This window comes from Gymnogyps californianus, chromosome 1, assembly GCF_018139145.2.
Source record: "Gymnogyps californianus isolate 813 chromosome 1, ASM1813914v2, whole genome shotgun sequence".
NCBI classification, from domain to species: domain Eukaryota; kingdom Metazoa; phylum Chordata; class Aves; order Accipitriformes; family Cathartidae; genus Gymnogyps; species Gymnogyps californianus.
The window spans coordinates 28,155,118-28,176,046 of NC_059471.1; the positions used below are offsets into that span (position 1 = coordinate 28,155,118).

General features: G+C 41.1%; 1 protein-coding gene across 1 annotated transcript in view; it reads left to right on the forward strand.

Annotated features, from left to right (window-relative positions):
- The window catches only part of FREM2 (FRAS1 related extracellular matrix 2), a 141,408-nt gene extending 130,558 nt beyond the window's left edge, over nt 1-10,850 (forward strand). The window contains exons 21-24 of the mRNA XM_050913928.1: nt 1,825-1,951; nt 3,359-3,546; nt 4,470-4,616; nt 6,915-10,850. Of these exons, the coding sequence (XP_050769885.1) occupies nt 1,825-1,951; nt 3,359-3,546; nt 4,470-4,616; nt 6,915-7,427 (975 nt within the window). The 3' untranslated portion in view covers nt 7,428-10,850. The remainder of the gene's footprint in view (nt 1-1,824; nt 1,952-3,358; nt 3,547-4,469; nt 4,617-6,914) is intronic.
- Nucleotides 10,851-20,929: the final 10,079 nt, after the last annotated feature.

Below are 20,929 nucleotides of genomic sequence, written 5' to 3' on the forward strand. Positions count from 1 at the left end.
ATACTTGCTGCTGTGGGATGGACCGATCTCAAGAGCTCTCTGCTTCTTGAGGTACCAAGTATCTAATGGGTTTTGGTCCCGTGGAGGTGGGGATGTCTATCATGAGTGATCTGCATTGTCCCCAAATCATCCATATGCAGAGTTGATGGGCATGGCAAATAGGCAGAATAAACTGACAGTACTCTTCTCACCCAGCAGATCCTCACAGTTTATTTTTTTATGAACTCTTGTTTAAAATGCCTCAAATGCACATGAAAATAATTACATTTAAACTACTGTCATAAATAACAGCTATGTGTCAGCCACTGGCAGCACTGAGACTTACACGTAAAACTGAAATAAAAATAGTAACTTAAAATAGGATGCCTAAGAGATGTATTCATAACTACATGGATAGTATTTACCCAGGCCATTGCTCTTACCATAGTTGTAAACTGTGTGGCTGAAGTCCAGTACCTTTAGCTGAATACACACTTCTTGTTTCCTATTCAATGGACATTTAGTCTGCCGAGGAAGAGCTTGATGAGGCCATGCTTGATTCAGTTTCAGAGCCACAGCTGGAAACCAGTTGTGCCAGTCAGGTGTTTGAAGCTGTGGGACTGCAATCCAATAGCCTGAATCCCAGGCATTTAGACGGAAGCATTCCAAGAGAATGGAAATGATTTTTTAAATTATTATTTCTGTGAAAAGGCTATGGGGGTAGGGTTCCTCTTTCTGAAGAGTAGCAGTGGGTTTATAAAAATATTTCAGCTATACATTCTTCTTGCCAAATCCTGTTGCTTTGGTAGTTTTGGGACTCTATTGTGAAAAAGGGATTTGAAGAATAAATGTCAGCTGTATAACTTGCAGCAGTAGTTTCTGTTGATATTTTTATATCGCGTTCCATCAGCTCCTTGTTCATGAGCCATCAAGACTGTTTTCTTTTCTGTTTTCCTTCCTTCACTTCCACACACATATACATATATATACATAAATATACATATATATGTTAGCATTTTTTTATTTGTTTAGTGGCCTCTTGTTCTTTTTTTTTTTTTTAATGTGTGTGTCTTCCACATTGCTTCCTCAAGTACGTTGCATCTTTTTGAACTTTGGGCTCTCCCCAATTCTTCTGTTCACTATATTCTTTCCCTTTTGTTATGTCATGTCCCTGTATAGTTTGCCTTCTAACTTACCTTATATGGCCCAATGAGAACCTGCTGCTGATAGTATTGATTTATTTCATTCTTGTAAGGTAATCAAGGAAGAACCATACATAACTGTGTCAAATATATAAAGATAAATATTATCCTAAAAAGATGTTCAAATGGTTTGGTGCATTTTCACATGCATGATCTGATTTCCTGCAGCACATCAGAAGAACTGATACTTGTAAATAAATCCTCAGCAATGTGTACTTTCAAATAATTGGCAGAGGGTCAGAAGCAGAGGTGGGACTTGGGTGTAAGAATGCAAATGAGAGGGAGAAAACAGGCTGTGATGAATCAGAGGGAGACAAGTTCTTGAGGGAAATATTTTCCCAATGTTACCCCCCACACATAAGTTGCCCTGGGCACCTCCATGGCTGGGATTTGGCAAAATGTGGTGGGAAGAAACTAACCTAGAGTCCTATCGAATATCACAGGGGCAGATAACCCAAAGGTTGTATGCATGTAAAATATATAGCAATATATGTCTAGTACAAACAAATCTTTTTGGTTAAACTGTATTATTGCATGTAGATGTGCGGAGCTGATAAATAATGTACATTGGGAGAAGATCATGCTGTGTTTTAAGAGTCATTAAAGAATACTTGTTGAAGAGCTGTATGCTGTTGTGTTTTAGGTCAGTGACCCAGTGGCTGCTGAGTTCAGCTTGAACACCCAGATGTTCCTCCTCTCCAAAAAGACACTGTGGCTATCTGATGGCTCAATGGGCTTTGGGCAAGAAAGTGATGTTGCTTTCTCAGAAGGTATAATTGTGCACAGATCATGCACATTTAATATGTGTTCCACACTATCAGGATCTTGTTTCAGTCAAAACAAGATAGGAGTAAAGGTTTGGGCTTGCTGCTTGTGTTCTTTTGCATTTGCCTTTCCTACCTGGTAGTTTACATCAGAGCTGTTGGCCGATCTGCACTGAAACTGTTATGTCTGAGGGTTACAGTACTGGTGCCATTTCTCATAAGCTGAGCACTTTATAAACACTGGCTGATACGAAGAACATTCCTAGTAGATAACTGAATATTATACAGTCTTTTTGTTGTGGGTGAGTGTACTGGGTCTGGCTGGGATGGAGTTAACTTTCTTAATAGCAGCCACTATGGTCCCGTGTTTTGCATCTGTGGCTAAAACAGTGTTGATAACATGCCAGCGTTTTGGCTACTACTGAACAGTGCTTGCACAGCATCAAGGCTTTCTCCCTTCCCCCTGTCCTCCACTGAGTAGACTGGGGATGAGAAGACTGATTCAACTGATACATCTGTCAGTGGACCTAAGCAGTCGCTTCATTCCTCTGCTTTCCTCATGTGCCTCTTTTGCTTATTTATTAGAGTGCCAGAACCTTGAATACATGACTGTCTTTTGCGATGTCTTTGTGATTTGCACAGTCTCTTGAACAGCAGGTACCTGGTCTCTCTCTCTCAAAGTCTACCGTTGCTCCAAATTGTTGTAAAAGCAACACATTTCTCCTTTCCTTCTCCAGATTCTCAACCTTCCTAACCGCTTTCTGTCATATATATCTGACCACTGCACACAGTATACTTTTCTTGCCTGCGTAGTAATGGCCCAGGTCATTGGTACAGGCCTGGCAAGCATGTCTTGTCTTAAACATTATCAGACAGCTGAAATGCAATTACACAGTAGGGAGCCAAGTCTCAGAAAAAGTCTCTGTGACTTTTCATAATGTTCATTTCACTTGTACAGTATGCCAGTCTGACCAAGTATATGTAAACTCTTATGCGGCCTGAACAGGATTCTACTGACATAAAAAAGAACATCTCTTCAACAAAGTGCATTGTCAGGAGGCCAAAACCTACACCCTGGTGTGGTGCAGGGGAGTACATAATGTTTCTTTAAGTCACTTTTTGAATGAAGAGCCCAGTATAGCCCAGAATTAAAGCAGCCCCTGAACTGGTTCAGGTTATAGTAACAGCAAACGGCCTCCTACTGCTATTATGTGGCCCAGAGTGCATGGAAGAGTGTGCACTCTGATCACGGCCATTGACAACCCCCTACAGAGGAAGCTGGGTAGCAAGGTGTCTTTGGATATAGTCACATTACACTGCACTGAGCTTCTTGACTAGGCTTATTAACTTAGCCTTAGTACTGTGCTAAATGTTGCAGTGTAATAGGATGTGAACTGTGTGCACTGTTTATAGGTGATATCATATATGGTCGGGTGATGGTGGATCCAGTGCAGAATTTGGGTGATTCCTTCTACTGCAGCATCGAGAAGGTTTTCCTATGCACAGGAGCTGATGGATATGTACCCAAATATAATCCATCCAACACTGAATATGGGTGCCTTGCTGATTCTCCATCCCTTCTGTACAGGTTTAAGATTGTGGTAAGTGTTCTAATTCTGGGAGGATGCACATATATTTTTTTAATTTTTTTTTTTAACTTCTTTTTTATCCAAAACCAACTGTTCTTTAAAATGTTCTTGACAGCACCAAATTTTTGTCTCAAGCTCCAGGCTAACATGAACTGATGAAGGCAGTATCTTACCTTTCTCCCTCCCGATTCTATTCTTAATCTTTCTGGGAACTCTCATCATTTAGAGTTTGACCTAAGTTAGAATCCCAAGATAGGCTTTTTCTCTGCATTGTCTATATCCATTGACCATAGAGGGAGCCTTAGGAGACATGCAAGTTAAGGATTGGAATTTGTTTCATCTTTGGCCATCCAAAATTTAGTGTATAATGTAAAGTTAGTCATCCAGGTTGCCTCTGTAGTCAATAGGGAAAGAGAGATACCTCTAAAGCTGGCTTAGAATATCTGAGATGATTTCGCTTCTGAAAAAAATTATAGAGTAAGCCTAGATGACTACAGACCTGATGCCCAACTTTTAGAGAGTTAACTTTAAGTAAGATGATTATCTAATTATCTAAACTAATTTATATGAATGTCTGTTAATAGCAATGAATGGTAGCTTCTTTAAACTAGGAAATAGACTTCTTACTTTTATTTCAGACCACATTTATGTATCTTTTTTATTTTAGAAATGTAGCTATGGTTGTTCTCTAGTGTTTCCCCCTTGTATTTCAACAAAAAAAGTCTTCAAGCAAGAGATTAAATAGAAGTTAGTACAAGTCAGATGTTACCACAACTGCTTCTCATGTCTTTTCTCTTGATATTACACTGGATTGCATAAAATAGCATGTGTAAATTACACGATTTATACATTGCATATAAATATTAGAACTGTTTTTCCTAGAAGAAATGAATCTGTGTTTTACAAACTTTTTTTTTCCCTCCATGACCATGTAGGACAAAGCTCAGCCAGAGACGCAAGCCACAAGCTTTGGAAATGTGCTTTTTAATGCAAAACTTGCAATAGATGATCCTGAAGCAATTCCGTTAGTTAAACAGCCAGGCTCTGATGGATTTAAAGTAGACTCAACTCCTCTATTTCAGGTATGGTTACTGTAGTTTATTAGCAAGAGTACTGAACCAAGGAAGAAACACTTGCACAAGAAGTGTTGTTAACAGTAAGTCATATTGAAGCCGATGATAGAAAGATTTATTCTGATTCCAGTGACAGTCAAACAGGATTATGAATGCTTAAAAATTTCTACATATAAAATTTGGAGCACTTATTAAAGGATTTCTGTGGGGATACTATGCTTTTCTCTTGCTTAATTCCACAGTCTAATCAGAAATTATACAAATTATTCTTATGCATTTCTTCTAAGAACTTGATAAGTTTCTTGTTACACAGCATTGTTTTATTGCTTCCCATCTCACTTGCCAAAGAAAAAAAAAAAAAGAATCATAAGCATTTATAGCGAACTTCATCAAAATCTAGTTGATACTCAGCATTCTCTGTGCAATTCTTTCCTTGCAAACTTGCACATTTTGAAACATCTAAGCACTGGAAAGCCTTGAAATTGACAACTAAAGGGTGCAACTGCTTCTTAATTGAATATAATCCTTCAGCTGTGTGCATTCATCCCTTTGATCTATATAACCCAGCCAGGAGTTGTCTCTTCATTATTTGTCTCTTTAGTATTTGCAAAACTACATGCAAAACTCGACTGTATAAATTAGTAGAAAAAATAGTGAGGAGACTTTAATCCTACTCCTGGCCACTTCGGTATTAAAGGTCCCATTGTAAGCAATGGAATATTTAGGGGAACAGCCTACTTACCAGTATAAAAAGGGTTTCATGATCTGCCCCCATGAAAATAAAATCTCATTTTTTATGTGAAGAATCCATTTCCAATAATGCAGTGATTTTTGGTCCTCATTCTGTCAAAAGAATGAGAATATGAAGAAACAACAGTATATCCTGAGAAAGACTTGGAAAAACAAGAGTAAAATAGAAAATGTGTTCTTTCTCACAATAACAGAACTTGGCTGCAACCATTGAAATTATCAGCCAGTAGCTTTAAGACAGTATTCAGACAATCCTACTGGATCTTGTAGAGGCCAAATTGATTATGTATCCAGAAAAGACAAGACAAATTCAAGAAAGATAGCATCATCTCACACAAACTGCAGGGAATCATGCAATCACAGAATGGATGAGGTTGTCGGGGACCTCTGGAGACTGTCTGTTCCAACAGATATGCTCAAAGCAGGGTCACGTAGAGCAGGTTGCCCAGGACCATGTCCAGCTGGATTTTGAATATCTCCAAGGATGGAGACTCCACAGCCTCCCTGTTCCAATGTTCAACCATCCTCACAGTAAAAAATTGTTTTCTTATGTTAAGATGGAAATAGAGCCACAGCCGGGGCCCAGTCAGCTGGCAGGCTGGGCCTGGAAGGTCCTCTTCTGCGGTCTGTCTACAGCTGAGGTTCTTTGTATGGCCATTGGTACTAACAGTACCAAAAAAATGCGAAGGCTATGCTTCTTCATCTGCACCTGATAGCCATAGAGTCTGGCCATGGAGAGGAATGGAGACTACCCCTTCTTAAAATTTTGGCAGAAAACGTCACTACTTTGGTGCACATTGGCACAGAGTGGGGGGTTATCTGTGCATGATTTTGAAAGTACTTGTCCAGGCAATCAGTTCAGAACAGTGATTTATTTCCTCTGTGTATAGTTGTTGTGGTTTAATCCCAGTCAGCAAGTAAGCACCACGCAGCCACTTCCCCCTTCCCCCTCCCAGTGGGACGGGGAGGAGGGGAAAAAAAAAAAAGTAAAACTCATGGGTTGAGATAAGAACAGTTTAATAACTAAAGTAAAATAAAATATACTACTAACTAAGAATAAGAATAATAATATTATAATAATAATTGTAATGAAAAGGAATATAACAAAAAAAAAAAGAGAAATAAAACCCAAGAAAAGACAAGTCATACACAGTGCAATTACTCACCACCCGCTGGCCGATGCCCAAGCAGCGATCGATCCACCCCTCCCGGCCAACTCCCCCCTGCTTATGTACTGGGCATGACATTCTATGGTATGGAATACCCCTTTGGCTAGTTCAGGTCAGCTGTCCTGGCTGTGCTCCCTCCCAGCTTCTTGCACACCTGCTTGCTGGCAGAGCATGGGAAACTGAAAAATCCTTAACTTAGGATAAGCGCTACTTAGCAACAACTAAAACATCAGTGTGTTATCAACATTATTCTCACACTAAATCCAAAACACAGCACTGTACCAGCTACTAAGAGGAAAATTAACTCTATCTATGCTGAAACCAGGACAATAGTGCTGTCCAGATTGTGTATGTCTCTGTTTAAATACAAAAAATTGTGTCTTTCTAGGTGTCTTTGGGTAGGGAGTGGTATGTCCATACAATCTACACTGTACGTTCAAAAGAGAACACTAACCGTGGAATCGGCAAAAGAAGCGTGGAGCACCAGTACCACTCGCTCTTTAGTGGTGGGAGCCCAGGAGCATCCACACAGAGACGTCAGAAGAGGGGAGCTGAGCAGGACCCAGAACTTGCAAAACACATTGGAGCAGAAAACAACCGAGGAACAAACATACAGCACATAGCACTAGATCGCACCAGCAAGAAACAGGTTCCTCAAAGGGAGGTTGCGGTCAACGGCGTTCTCCCCAGGGAACTGAATAACCAAAGTGCAGGGATCAGCATAGTCACAATCATTGGTGGAGCTGCTGCCATTTTCCTTGCCATCTGCTTAATTGGAACCACCATTTTGCTGCTAAAATGGAAACAAAATTCTGAGAAAAAGGAAGCCACAAAGGAGTCAGGCAGCAATGAACCAATGATGCTACCATATAATTACACCAGCGACAGCTCAGAGGTTTGATTCCAAGACCGCAGGATTCAAGCCAGAGTCTCCAGAGTGCCTCAAAAAAAACTTGAACTGCACTTTGTTAGCAGCAGATCATGGTGACTCATGAGGAATAAAGAGTTCATATGCTTCTAGGTGTACTTGAAATTTTTTATCATGAACTCTTGCTGCCATTACCAACAATAGAAGAATCCATACCAAATCTCCCACTTTGCACGAAAGGTAATCCTGACATCCCTATATCATGCACTAATCTTAAGCAGCAATTCAAGGAACTGCATTGTAAGGGAGAGATTTTTGTTTTGGTTTTGTATTTTCTGACATTTTTAAAAAAGTAGAAGAAACTATCCAAAGGTGCTATATATCCTTTCTGCAATAAGAGAGGAAATCGGTTTCTTCGGAAACAAGAATACTTGAGAGGAGGAATCCTTACACTCTTCAGTTAAATTTTGTACTGTTTCTCACAAAGAACTCAATGTCTACAATTAGTCTGAAAGGTGATGAAATGCCTTAGGCATGAATCCTCCCTCCTATAAGCTTTTGACTTCACTTAAGCTATACCAGTGATTTTTTTGTTTTTTTTACTTATGTGTAACTGAACTTTTTCAAAAGACAGCTAGATTAGACAGCATAACATTATAAACAGTTGCATGTCACAGGATGCAATACATACTCTTTTCTGCAAATTCTTATTCAGCTATTTAATCTGAGAATTTTTTTTCCTTATTTATGTTTATGTAAAGCCAAAGAATGCAACAAATCCAGAAAGAATTTTGTTTTTCACAGAAACTGGACGCTTATGTCCTCTTAAGTTTATAATGGATCATGGAAGTGTTGTAAGGTAAATCGTATTTGTTTGTTAGTGCATATCCACTGCTGGGAAATGCAAGCATTAGTATTTCAGTACCTAGAGAAGATGATAGAGTTAGATTCAAAATGCAGAGGACAAGGTTCTGCCTGAACTGAGCCTAGTAATCATGATACTGAATCCAGCATGTGATTGTCAGTTGCCGTATTAAATGGCAACAAAGTGAAGAAAAAATTAACATTTGATTGAATCAAGTAGTATTTATTACTGTATAATCATAGCATGTCTTGACAAACGTGCTGGGTCATTGTTGGGCATTTTTTAACAAGTGACTACTTTTGCAAGAGTAATTCTAATTTTCTCTCAGCGTTCTTGATTTAGGTAACATGACAGCATGATGTTCCACAGAAGTTTGGATCAGCAGTGTCACGTGTCAGTTCTTATCCAGACAGGACCTGTTCTGTCCCAAAGATATCCTGCCAAATGCTTGGCTATGAAAGCTATGTAACCTTCAGGACAGATTGTCCCATTTGTCACACCAGCGTTATATACGAGTAAATCCTTTCAAGTCAATGGAGTTAAAGTATATAAACTACATAAAATCTGAATCAGGCTGTTGAGACTGTTGCTAAAATACCTGTTCCCTTCCACCATCTTGTGGTGGTGGGTGCAGGCAGCCCCCAAACCAGCTGCAACACACTTGGCATTTGGTATTCTGGGGACCATGCTGCAGAGATCTGAGTTAGCTGAGCAGGATCCAACTTGAAAGCAGCCTGGCTGCAAGCACACAATGCTGCCTCTGAACTAAAAAATCCATCCAAAAGGCTTCCTGGCCTGGCTGTGGTGCTCTGTCAACACAGACAGACCTGACCTAGTAATTCTGCGCAATCGTCCTCTGAGCCATAAAAACTCAGAGACGTTGTTAGGTCTACTAGCCTAGGAATATCTGTGCTATGATTCATGGTACAGTGTGAATATGCCCACAGAGGGACTCATGCTGATATCTCTTGCTCTGGATTTATGTTGTTATGACTTCACTCATTTAATGAGATTTCATCAGTTCTTCACCAAATGAATCAGGTCAGAATCTGTCCTACCTTTTCTAGGTTTTCTGAAGACTGTGATTCAGACTGCTTAATTGAAGGATGTTTGCAGCAACCTAAGGGTCAAACTCCATTACTAAAATCATGCAGTCATCTTTTATTTTAATTAATCTGAGTTCTAGCCTGAAACAATTATCCGCAAGACGTGCCCAGTGCATTAGACCTTTTCCCTAGTCACCTGACATTAATTTACTCTTCTAGTGAAGTTTCTGGTTTTGTGATCCATGTATTATGTGTGCAAGATTGATCAAAGACTTAACCCACAGATACTTTTTATATTTAGTTTAAGTTCACAACTAAGTTGCGAATGTAATCTAAGATCAATTTGCCTTTGTGCCTATACATGAAATCCCTATGATAATGACAAATGCAGAATTTGTCTCCTAGAACCTGCATGTTTGGATAATAGCAGTCAATGATTCTACAGTAACATGGGACACATGTAAATAATAGAACATTTTAATATTTATAAAACGCCTGTTTTGTATAAGCAGAGAAGATCTTTTTAAAAAAATATATATAAAATACAGAAATTAGGTGTTTATCAGTAGAGCTATTTTTCTGCTTTTGAATTTTAAGAGACTGAAATATCATTACAGTTGCTTTCAGGCAAAATCTTTTTTTAATTATTATTTGTTTTTATAAAATCACATCAAAAACCATGTGTTCTACAAGCCAAATATTTAGTCCGGTAAACAACTTGATCACTGCTTTGAATAGCGTCTGATTACAACTCTGTAAAATGTTTAGGTTGATGGGGATTATCAGACTAATGTTTTTCTAACAATATATAAAATAATAGTGCAAACTGGTGATAAAAAAGAAAAACACAAAGCAAACACTGAAAAGCTGGAGAAGCATGAGTAAGATTCATGAGTCAGATATCAAAGTCCTCTGCCTGGGAAAAAAATCCCAATGTTTTCAGTAAGGCCTGCCAGATTTGTCTCATTCTTAAGAAATTGAATTTCTTACAATTCAGTGAACTATAAATACATCTGTAACAGCATGCCTTTTCTGTTATGGCTTCAAGGTTTTAGAATTCAGCAAGATGTTTTGGAGGCTTATTAACATTTTCCCTTGTACTTAACAAGCGGCCTTGTTTATACTAACCTGAATAAGTGCCTCGTTCCCAGTTATGTGCACAAATATGTTAATATTTATCTATCCATGCAATAAACTGAGTATATTATATATATATATTTAATCTATTTCCAGATTATGTATTCAGTCCTCTTTTCCCTGGAGATGCTTATTCTGCTAGCAGTAATACCATTTGTTAAACCATTTATACAGTAATTACTGTGTTTAAATTTGTTATCAAGCTGTCAAAAATCTTTCCATGCATATTTATTTGGAACAATTTTTTGCTTATGTCTATGGCTGTGATATTTGGCGTTTGTATCAGGAAAAAAATAAAACTACTTCTGTTTTGGTTACTGATCTAAAATTTGTGTATGAATATCACACTGTGGAGAGGGGTCAGTAATGCAGTGTTAAGAAAAACTAATTTGTCACATCGATGGAAGAAAATAAACTTACTACTGTGTTTGCAATAAATCTCACTGCTTTGTTCCTGAACTAATTGTTTTCTGGTCATGAAGTGTTCAGTACAGGGGTTGTTTTTTAATCATTATGGTTGCACTCATGGCTCAGAGAAGGATTTTTCTTTCAATTCCAGAACATCAGAAATCTCTACATATCTTCAAGTCCTTTGTAGGTTGGATTGCCATGTTCCTGTGTGCTGGCAGGATTTATTGTACTAGACTCATTGACAAGTGAAGGTCAGTCTGCAGGAGTAGTTCTCTTGTTCCTGCAGCGCTGATGTTGCTGTCAGTTGTTTCTTGTGCCAGCTCATTAGATTTTTTTCCCAGTGGCAAATGTATCAGGTTAGAAATATATGAGATGTAGACACTTACGGTGAAACTGGTGTGTGTGTATATATATATATACACACACATACTATGATACAGATAGAAAAAGCGACTCTGAACCTTTCCGCTCTCACCCCACCCTTTGTAAACTGACCAGCACTGGCCTCTGATTTCTGTGTGAACTTAAGCAAGCACCCACCTCCTTCGCTGCCAGAAAGGCTATACTTCATGGCTAGTTACACGAGTGACACAGTGTATTTACCAACTGCTGTAAGGAAGGATAAACGAGCAGGCAGTGATTCCTGCTTTGCTATGCCTGTTCCCTTCTACTACCTAAATTTGCTCATGCAGATTACACTCTTCGCAGTTGTTTAGACTGAGCTGAGCCATCTGGTGTCATATCTGTGAGCTCAGTGTTGTGATTTCTGCCAGGGCAAATCAGATAGGAAGTGTTTCTGTCCTGCTCCAATATAAATAGCTATATATGATGTAAATGAATAAAGAATCTGGTCACAGGACTATAGCACTATCAATAAATCAAAGGGCATTTATTTCCCACTCCGAGATCATCCACAGCGATCAAGTCATGTCCATGTTCATTTTGGCACTTAGTGGAATTCTGATACTGCTAAAGTGTCCAAGCATGTTCCAGCAGGTCCAGGGTGACTTTCTCTTCACAGCCCAAGCATGGTTACATTTCAGCATTTATAGGAGTCAGGGTTTTTTAATGCATCCTCACTGTCTTTTGAAAGAATGACTCAGCTCCTACCCCGAAAGAATTCAGCTCCTACCACTAAACGCTTTAGCTTTGAAAGCTGTTGGGTAAATTACTCTCAAGTGATTGGCTGTTTGAGTTTTGGTTTTCTTATTATTTATCTCAAGAGATAATCCATTCAGAATTTACCTTGCACTACTGTTGCTTTGGTAAGTAACCATTGACTTCCAGTAAAAAGGAAGGGAACAGCTGGAAGATTCTTAAATGATGCATCTTCTTTCATTTCATGGCCAATGCTCAAGCATGCGCTGGATTTTGCAGCGCTGCATTTTCATGGTACAAGTTTTCCTGAGTGTAAGTTTATGTGTAAAGCATGAATCTGTAGCTGCACAAGTTAACGTGCTCCAGTTAAACTAGTGCAACTGGAAGATCAGGTATAACAATTGTCATCTCTAGCATCTTTCTGACCATTTTTGTAGCAAAAGCTCTAACTCAGTTACTGTGGAAGACAAGAGGAGGCATTCTGGATGAGTGCATGATGTACCCACCTCTTTAATAATATATGAATTTTTGCTTTTCTCCCTCTTGCATCCCCTTCCAAAAAAACATATAGTGAAACTAAATGAGACAGCAAATGACAAAAAGAATGATAAAAGGTAAGGAATGTCTTCCCCATAAGGAGAGATTAAATAGATAAGACTCTTCCACTCTTCAGCCTCAGAAAGAAATATCCAAGGGAGAGTATTACAGAGGTGCATTAAATCCTGAATATTGCAGAGACAGGGAGTAGGGAACGAAGATTCACTGTTTCTTGTAATATTGTAGAGAGGTTCCACCCAACAAAATTTGCTGGCTACAAGGATGAAACAAAGTAGGCAATACCTAATCATCTGATGTAAAATTAAAATTGCAAGACACATTACTGAAGGATGATGTGTATGCTAAACTAAAAAGAAGTGAAATTCATGGAAGAAAAGTCCATTACAATCAGCTATTTATTTCAACAGCTAGTAGAGAAAGCCCAGACTAAAAAAAGCTGCAAGGATTCAGGAGAAAGCTCAAGCTGTTCATCTTTTCTTTCCTTTCTCTTCCCTACAACTCCACTGCTGGGCACTGTCAGAGGCAGATCACCCAGCCCAGAAGAGCTGCTCTCATGCCCTAACAGTTGTACAAAGAGCCGCCAGTCCCAGGCTTGGAATTGATAACATAAAGCACAAAAAATGCAACTTTTTTTTTTTTTCTTGGGGTAAGAGGGAATGAAAGTTTCCATTTGTCAGCACCCTAGGTCTCTAACAGCTGGCTTACCTGCACCTCACATCTGCCTAGACCTCCTGCTGAGGACCGCTTGAAATGGTAGCATGAGTCAATAGCCTTTTCCTGGCGCATATCCTGTGAAGGCATATGATCTGGACAGAATGACGTAAAGCATCTGGAAAGAGGAAAGTGGGGGCAGAGGTAAAAGATACTGTTGATGATTTTATTTACCTTAGAAACGTGCTCCATTTCTTCTCTGCTGTTTGTAACTGTCCTGGTTTCGGCTGGGACAGAGTTAATTTTCTTCTTAGTAGCTGCTACAGTGCTGTGTTTTGGATTTAGAGTGAGAATGATGTTGATAACACTCCGATGTTTTAGTTGTTGCTAAGTAGCACTTATCTTCAGCCAAGGACTTTCCAGTTTCCCGTGCTCTGCCAGTAAGCAGGTGTGCAAGAAGCTGGGAGGCAGCAAAGCCGGGGCAGCTGACTTGAACTAGCCAAAGGGGTATTCCATACCATGGAACATCATGCCCAGTATATAAACAGGGGGGAGTTGGCCGGGAGGGGCGGATCGCGGCTCGGGAACTAACTGGGCATCGGTCAACGAGTGGTGAGCAATTGCATTGTGCACCACTTGCTTTGTATAGTTTAATTCTTTTAGTATTGCTATTGTCATATTATTATTATTATCATTATCATTGTTTTTCATTCCTTTCTGTCCTATTAAACTGTCTTTATCTCAACTCACGAGTTTTTTTTCCTGATTCTCTCCCCCATCCCAGGGGTGGGGGGGGCAGTGAGCGAGCGGCTGCGTGGTGCTTAGCTGCCGGCTGGGGTTAAACCACGACAGTAACAAAAGGTTAAAAGAATATTTCTTGGGCTATCAAGTGTCTCTTTCACTGATGTATTATTTTCTTATGTTTCTAATGGCACCAAAATGATCCTGGCAAGAAAGAAACATAAATACCAAATTCTTTAAAAGTAGTAGTTCATGGGGCTGTGGCTGGGCTTCTCTTCCATTTCTTGGCAAGAGACTTGGATTTCAATACAGCAAGCTACACGGTGCCCCACAGGGCCTGGTCCCCAGTGTTGTCAAGTCTGTGAAACAGAGGCTGGAGTAGGATCCGGCTGATCGTTCAGAACAACAAAAGCCTCTGTCTTTGGGAACAAAATGATGTTGATATGTCAGGAGGCTGGCTTCATAGGAGGTGTCCTCCTATGCCCACATCTCATAGCAGCATCACACAACAGTGCCACAGACCACCTCATCAACGGTGTGCCTTACACAGTCTCCTGGAGACAGGATTCCTGGCCTCCCGTTGTCAGGATCTTGAAACACTCTCTCCCAGTAGGAGGAAGGGAAAGATTTGTATCCACCCTTAAAGAGCATCAGCTGGAGAGGGATTTGTAATGGCTTTATGGGCATCAGCAGCTGCCCATGCATCACACATACAGCAACTTCCATGTGCCTAGGACTTAGCGGAAGTGCCACGCGATGCCCTCGATATCCCATGCAACCCTAACGCATCAGGGTGTGCAGTACAGCACAGGCACTCTCGGGGCTCTGCTGCACTCCGGGAGACTTCTTCCGTCTCAGGTTGTGATGTCAACCACTAACTTGCCATGCTGCACAGGCAATGTGCTCATTTATGTCACGTCTTCCAAGACTTTGCACAGAGGCAAAAGTCTCAGCAGACCATGTTCACTTCACCTAAACTCCCCTCAGATCCTAATTTAGGTGAACTTTAGTAACAAGGTCCAAAAAAACCCCATTTATGGCCTGTATCATGATGGGCACAGACACCTAAAAGTTGCTGAACGGAAGTGCAACAGAGGAGTGCAACTGTCACTGCTAATTAAGGGTCTACATGCCACATTTGGTTATGGGAAAAGCTTGGTTCATCAGCAGTGATTCTCAACCCAGCAGGCCGTGCTCTGGGACCTAAACCCGCCTGCAGGAAGTACCCACAGTGGTGTGTGGCTGCAACTGTTTTGTTGCTAACAACTTACATGTTTTTAACCAGACTGGCATCTCAAAAAAGATGAGTTTCAGAGGCAGGACCCACTTCTTGCTATTATGTAGCCAGGCTAAATGTCAGCAATACAATAACTGCTTTCTCTTGCTGATGGGTTTTTTTCTGAACTAGTTGTGTAGTTAGACAGCTTGTCCAGGAAATTCAGATTCTGTTATCAGACATCAGCCTGAAGAGGTTTGCATGCACACCTTCTGCAACAGTTGCTGCACGCATTTATTACTATTTCCTCAGCTGTGGTGATTTTCCTACCCTGCAACACTGCGCTCAGGACCACCAATAACAGCTTCTGTCTGAGCTCTTTTGGCTTGGTGCACTGCAGCTTGGATTTTCCTTTCCAATTTGGCTCTTAAAACGAAGGTGCCAGGGAGATATTTCTCCCCCAGGAAATTTCAGTTTCCTCAGGAACTGTGCATTTGACATCTGTAACATCATTATGAATGGTAAGCATGATGCCAACAACTCAAAAAAATTCTTGCGGCATTTAGGCATTGCCTGTAGTTTCCATCTGGAACTGTCAGCTGTGGCAATATGCGTTATTCCAGTCTCCTCATGAAGTGGCTGAGAAGTTTTATTCTCCAACAAAATGATTGGTTTCAAAGCATGACTGCAACAAGGGCACATGTGTGCACACAAAAACACACACAGAGAGAATATGTTTTCATTATCATATGAATTTTATATAGATTTTATTATGTAATATGTATTTTAAACTTTACATATATATAATATGTTTGTGCATTTTATATAGTATGTAATAGACATCAATATATGTAAATAGTACATATTTTATGTGTGTGTTTATATTTTTGTATTATATAATATCATTTTTTATTTATATGTAATTCCTCAGATAAGATCACAAGGATGAAGTGTTACAAGCTGGGAAGCAGAATTCAAGGTGTATTTGCCTGGAAGGAATCGCAGCAGCCAGACCCACAGCCAAAACCTGAGAATGCACCTCCCAGCGCTTGGGGTCAGGAAGACAGATTTGATACACTCTGCTGGAGTCCAAAATAGGCGAACTGGTGGCATTCAGGACTGTCTCCCAGATGGTGACTTCAGCGGTCACAGCTCCTGGGACCAGCAGCTGCAATCTCTGCTTCCAGCTTGAGCTTTTCAGTCCTAGTCTGCTGCAGGATGCCAGGGAGCAGCGCAACCATTCCTCCAAAATACCTTGTGTTTGGAGAGCAGCAAGTAAATGCATTAGGAAAAAGAGAAGTTAAATGACAGAAGTTCTCCAAAAGTCCATGTTTCAGTGCCTCTTCTATTTATTTTATGTCAAGATGCTGCAGTAGCAGGATTTCCCCCTCCCAAGTGCCTGCAGCCTGGGGGCTGGAAAACGATAGCCATGGCAGCAGCTTCTCCTTGCGCTCCTCTCCTGGACTGCTGGTCTCTCGGCTCCCCTTCTGCAACTGCTGTGAGCTGGTTTTGGTCACTCATTAGCAGAGTGGCCTGGAAATGCCCCCAAACAGGGGGAAGGCAGCAGGCTCAGTCAGTGAGCATGTGCCTCCAAGGGCCAGTGACAGGGGATGCTGCCAGCGTCTGGGCCACGTGAGGCCTCTCTGCCTGGTCCCCAGACATTTTAAGAGAGTCTTTTTCATTTAGTGAAGGTATGAAGTTAAAAGCTAATCAGCTGCCCAGGGAATGAGGGAATTTGGCTGCTAAACAAAGAAAAGCCGTCCGCTGTGTCGGACACAGTTCAAGATTTCTCGAAGGGGCAGCAAAGGTGCCTCTTTATTCCCATGTGAGTGCCCGTGGACGTGGACCTTAACTCCTCAGTGGCTCGGCCAGGGCGGGAGAGGTTGCTTTGGTCCAGCTCAGGCCAGCCCTCGCCGTCCCTCTGGAGCACTCAAACCTAACTTTCAGTCTGCTTCTCATTAAACAAGCTGTGCCAATTAGTCGTGGAATAAAGTGAAAAGGAGAGCTCAAGACGCAAGGAGCATCCTACCTGGTGAGTCACCAACACTGGCTGCAAATGGGTCTTTTTTGTGCCGCTGTCACACAGTGTGAGGTGAACCTGTTGCTTAAAATAGATGGGGGGGTTGGAAAAAAGAGGTAAATGTGTGCTTTAAAGAAAAATAGGCAGGCCAAGAGGGTGCCTGCAGGTTAAAAGGCACCTGTTTGTGGTAACAGTTTCATAAAGCCAGGTTGAATGACTTGAGAAAAAACAGTTCTGTCATCTTCTCTAATTTATTTCTTTTGGATTTTTGCTTCATAATTTTCTGGCAAATGTAAATTCATTCTCCTTTTTGCCTGGTGCTAGCTCCCACATACCTGCTTTTTAAAGGGAAACTGTCAGGGCCACGTTTAGCTTCCTGACAGAGATCTTGATAAACTGGTCACACTGTGTAAATTTTATCATTAAGGAAAAAAAAACCCAACAACAACCAAAAAAAAACCAGAAAAAATGCACACCTGCATTTTACAATTTTCATAAAATATTAAAGTACTGAAAATGAAATGCATCACAACTGACCAGGCATTTGTCAGAGTCTAGTAAAATCAGCCCTTATGGCATCAGTGAATTACATTGCAAAAACGGGGAAAATAAATAGCCTTCAGTGTTAATACAATCATTACAGCAGAGATATATCAAATTGGATATGGTCTGGGCTTAGCTGTCTTCTTCCTTCTGTATCCTTTTACTTTATTACCTTTTTGTTTTCCTTTTACTGTAGCTCCTTCCTGCATTTCCTTTACTGTACATTTTTGCTGCATGAAAATGTTGAAAACATGCCACCTTCTGTTCTTTTCAGCTATTGCATAGTCCCAAGAAAACTAACTTCTGGAAACCTCCATAAAATGAGTGCACATCTGCGCACAGATACATGCGGGCACACGCGCATGCATGTAAACCTACATATGCACACATCTCTTAAATCCCTCTGAACTATCAAAATCTTTTTATTCACAGGCTTTTGTTTAGTTAGACTATTTGCACTCCAGCTGTTACAATAAACATGCTTACTAAAGGGTTTCCAAGGAAACCAGAAATTAGGCCAATTCTGACCACTGTCACTGGAAAGTAAAGGGGGAGAAGGAAGGTGATACTTCATCCAGTCTCTAATGACTGCACTGGACGAAGATAAGTATCTGCTTTTTTTCCTTCTTATCCTCAGCTCCTTCACCTCCACGCGTACACCCACACGTATACACTTCCCTGCAAAGCTGCTCTGGGAAAATCTCCCTCGTCTCCTTTCACAGATGCAGGGATGCTGAAGAGCTTCTGCCAGGGCACCCTGGGCATCCCTACCTGCACACTACCACAAAAAACAGTGGGATGGGGAGATCGAAACACAGCTCCAGCCCCAAAGTTTTGCCTTTGTGTTTTGTGACTTTTAACCTGAGTTTTTGTATTGCTGATGATTTCTTTTCCCCCAAAAAACACAAGGGGCATTTCTTACGCCACTACCCCTCCACAAGTTTATCCCAATATCTTAGTCTTCTGTTATCCCAAATAAAGCCCAACATTATGGGTACGAGCAGATTCCTCTGCACAGATTTTCCTGCCTATATTTCTTCTATTGCCATTTAAGGAGTCTCCATAACTATAGGTAAACTTGGACTTTGGCAAGGCCTGGCTGGCTCTCCAGACTCCAAGGTATGAGAAATGCTTTATTTTTTCTCTAACCACTAATGACTAGCACGCTTCTTTCTAAGAAGCTGGGGCTGTGTTCAGGGCTCTTAGCTTCTTTTCACTGAGGACTTTGCAGTGGAAGACCATGTAGGCAGGAGATGATAGTTCTGTGTTAGGTGATAGAGGTGAAGAGTAGCACCCATGAGTGAGGGTAGGGGGATGTACATAGCCACCGAAATGGTGTCTGTGGGTCGCCTTTGCAGGCAGATAGGGAGGCGTTCAAGGTACATCTCTCAGGGCTGCAGAAAAGGAAGGAATGTCTTTTTCTTTATCTGCATTTGCATGAGGAGTGTTTTCCTAAGCTCATAGCTGCATTCTTCTGTATCTTATACACATTATCTTGCTTTTATATGGTCTTGGACTGCTCTGTGTAGGGGATCCTGCCAGTCTGACTCCTTAGAGAGGGCACTTTCAGATATCTGAGTTGAAGATAGGTTTATTTATTCCTTAAGAGCACTGTAAATACAATTAAGCCAGCCTTTATTTCTACTATAACCCCCATGGCAGAAGGGAATAAGTAATGAGAGTAAAATAAATATCCTTAGAAGGTGTATTTTTTCTCTGTGTTCTTTTAACCTCAGAGAGACATGTTATGACAGAGAAGCCAAAGACCCTCTCTGCCTATTCCTGTGTGCCAGAAAGGTGTTAGCATTCCCAAATAGCTGGCCTTATATCACAATACCTTAAGGCGCTTTAATTCCTATTAGAAGTGAAGCTATCCCTTTGCCTACTGTGAAATATGGGGAGCTTAAAGATGATTTAAAACAATCTTTCCCCCTCCCTACTAGTCATAAGTGGAATTTAGCTGGAACAGAGAATAGGGGCCCCACATTTTCAAGGCATCTGTTCTCCCAGATAAGCTCTTGACTCGTACGGAGCGGGAAGAGAAGAGTGTGTTGCAGTAAATCAGAAAGTCCATAAGGCGTGGAGTGGGGTCAGGCTTCTGACTGCAATAATCACTTCAGAAAGGACACAAATGAGATAAGCCTTGCTCTTGGAAAAAAGCTGTGGTGGTCAGCACAAAACATTTCTTCTTGCCTTCCAGGATCTAATGCCATAAGGCTGATGGAGCTGGGTAGAGCAAGGTGTTCATGACTAGCTCTGAACTGTTCTGCCAACTGAGAACACACTGCCTTTATAAAAACTTACTTACCCTTAACATACGGCTTGAACAGCACTGCTTTTGCTGGTGCATTTTCTTGCAAAATGATAGGCTAGGCAGTAGGTTAAAAAGCTGGATAGAAACCTGGACTTTTATCCAGACAAGTTGGTTTGGAGACAGTTGAGTAAAGGCTGTGATGTCAAGAGGTGAGCGGCTCTCAGCATCCCAAAGCTAATCCCACCAGAGGTGTCTCAGAAGATAATGCGTGTTTGATTCTGAACTGCCAGTGGGTCACCTGGGACATGTTTGGGGGGCTATTATTCTTTTTTCCTCTTCTTTTTTACATGCAAGTGTTTAAGCACTCCTTAGAGCAGACCCTCCACTAGGATAACCCAAACAGCTTTTTAAAACCCACTAGCTGTATTGACTGTCGTGCAGCCCAGACACACATCTCACATACGAGCAGCCTGCACTGTGGAGAACCACCCGTGCGCGTGTGAATCCGGAGCTGACTCCCCGTTACTCCTAGTACCTGTCCGGGAGGTAGAAGGGGGTCTCAGAAAGCAGGACTGGCAATTTCACAGTTCTTCATGAAATCTTGCTTCTGTGGTGGAGAGCACAGCTGCCCACTGGACGGCACCAGGACTGTACGTATGCCGCTGCCGGAGGCGTCCACGCTTCCCTTCAACGTCCCTGACTCTATCCCATCACTAGGCTAAAAGTGGTTCTTTACAGACAGACACAGCAAGACCCTAGAAGCACAAAGACAGGTAGAAATTACAGGTGGGAAAACTGTCACTGAAGATGCAGAATGCTGGCATGGGTAATGTTTTCAAGGGGGCACGTGATCTTTTATGCACATGCAGGGGTGTGTTACCGAGATGGGAATATTCTGCAGAGTACTTTGTGTTCCTTTCCATACGGGCTGCTATTTCTGAATAATAACATAGGGGATAACCACAGATGTGGAATACACCTTTTCTAACCATAGG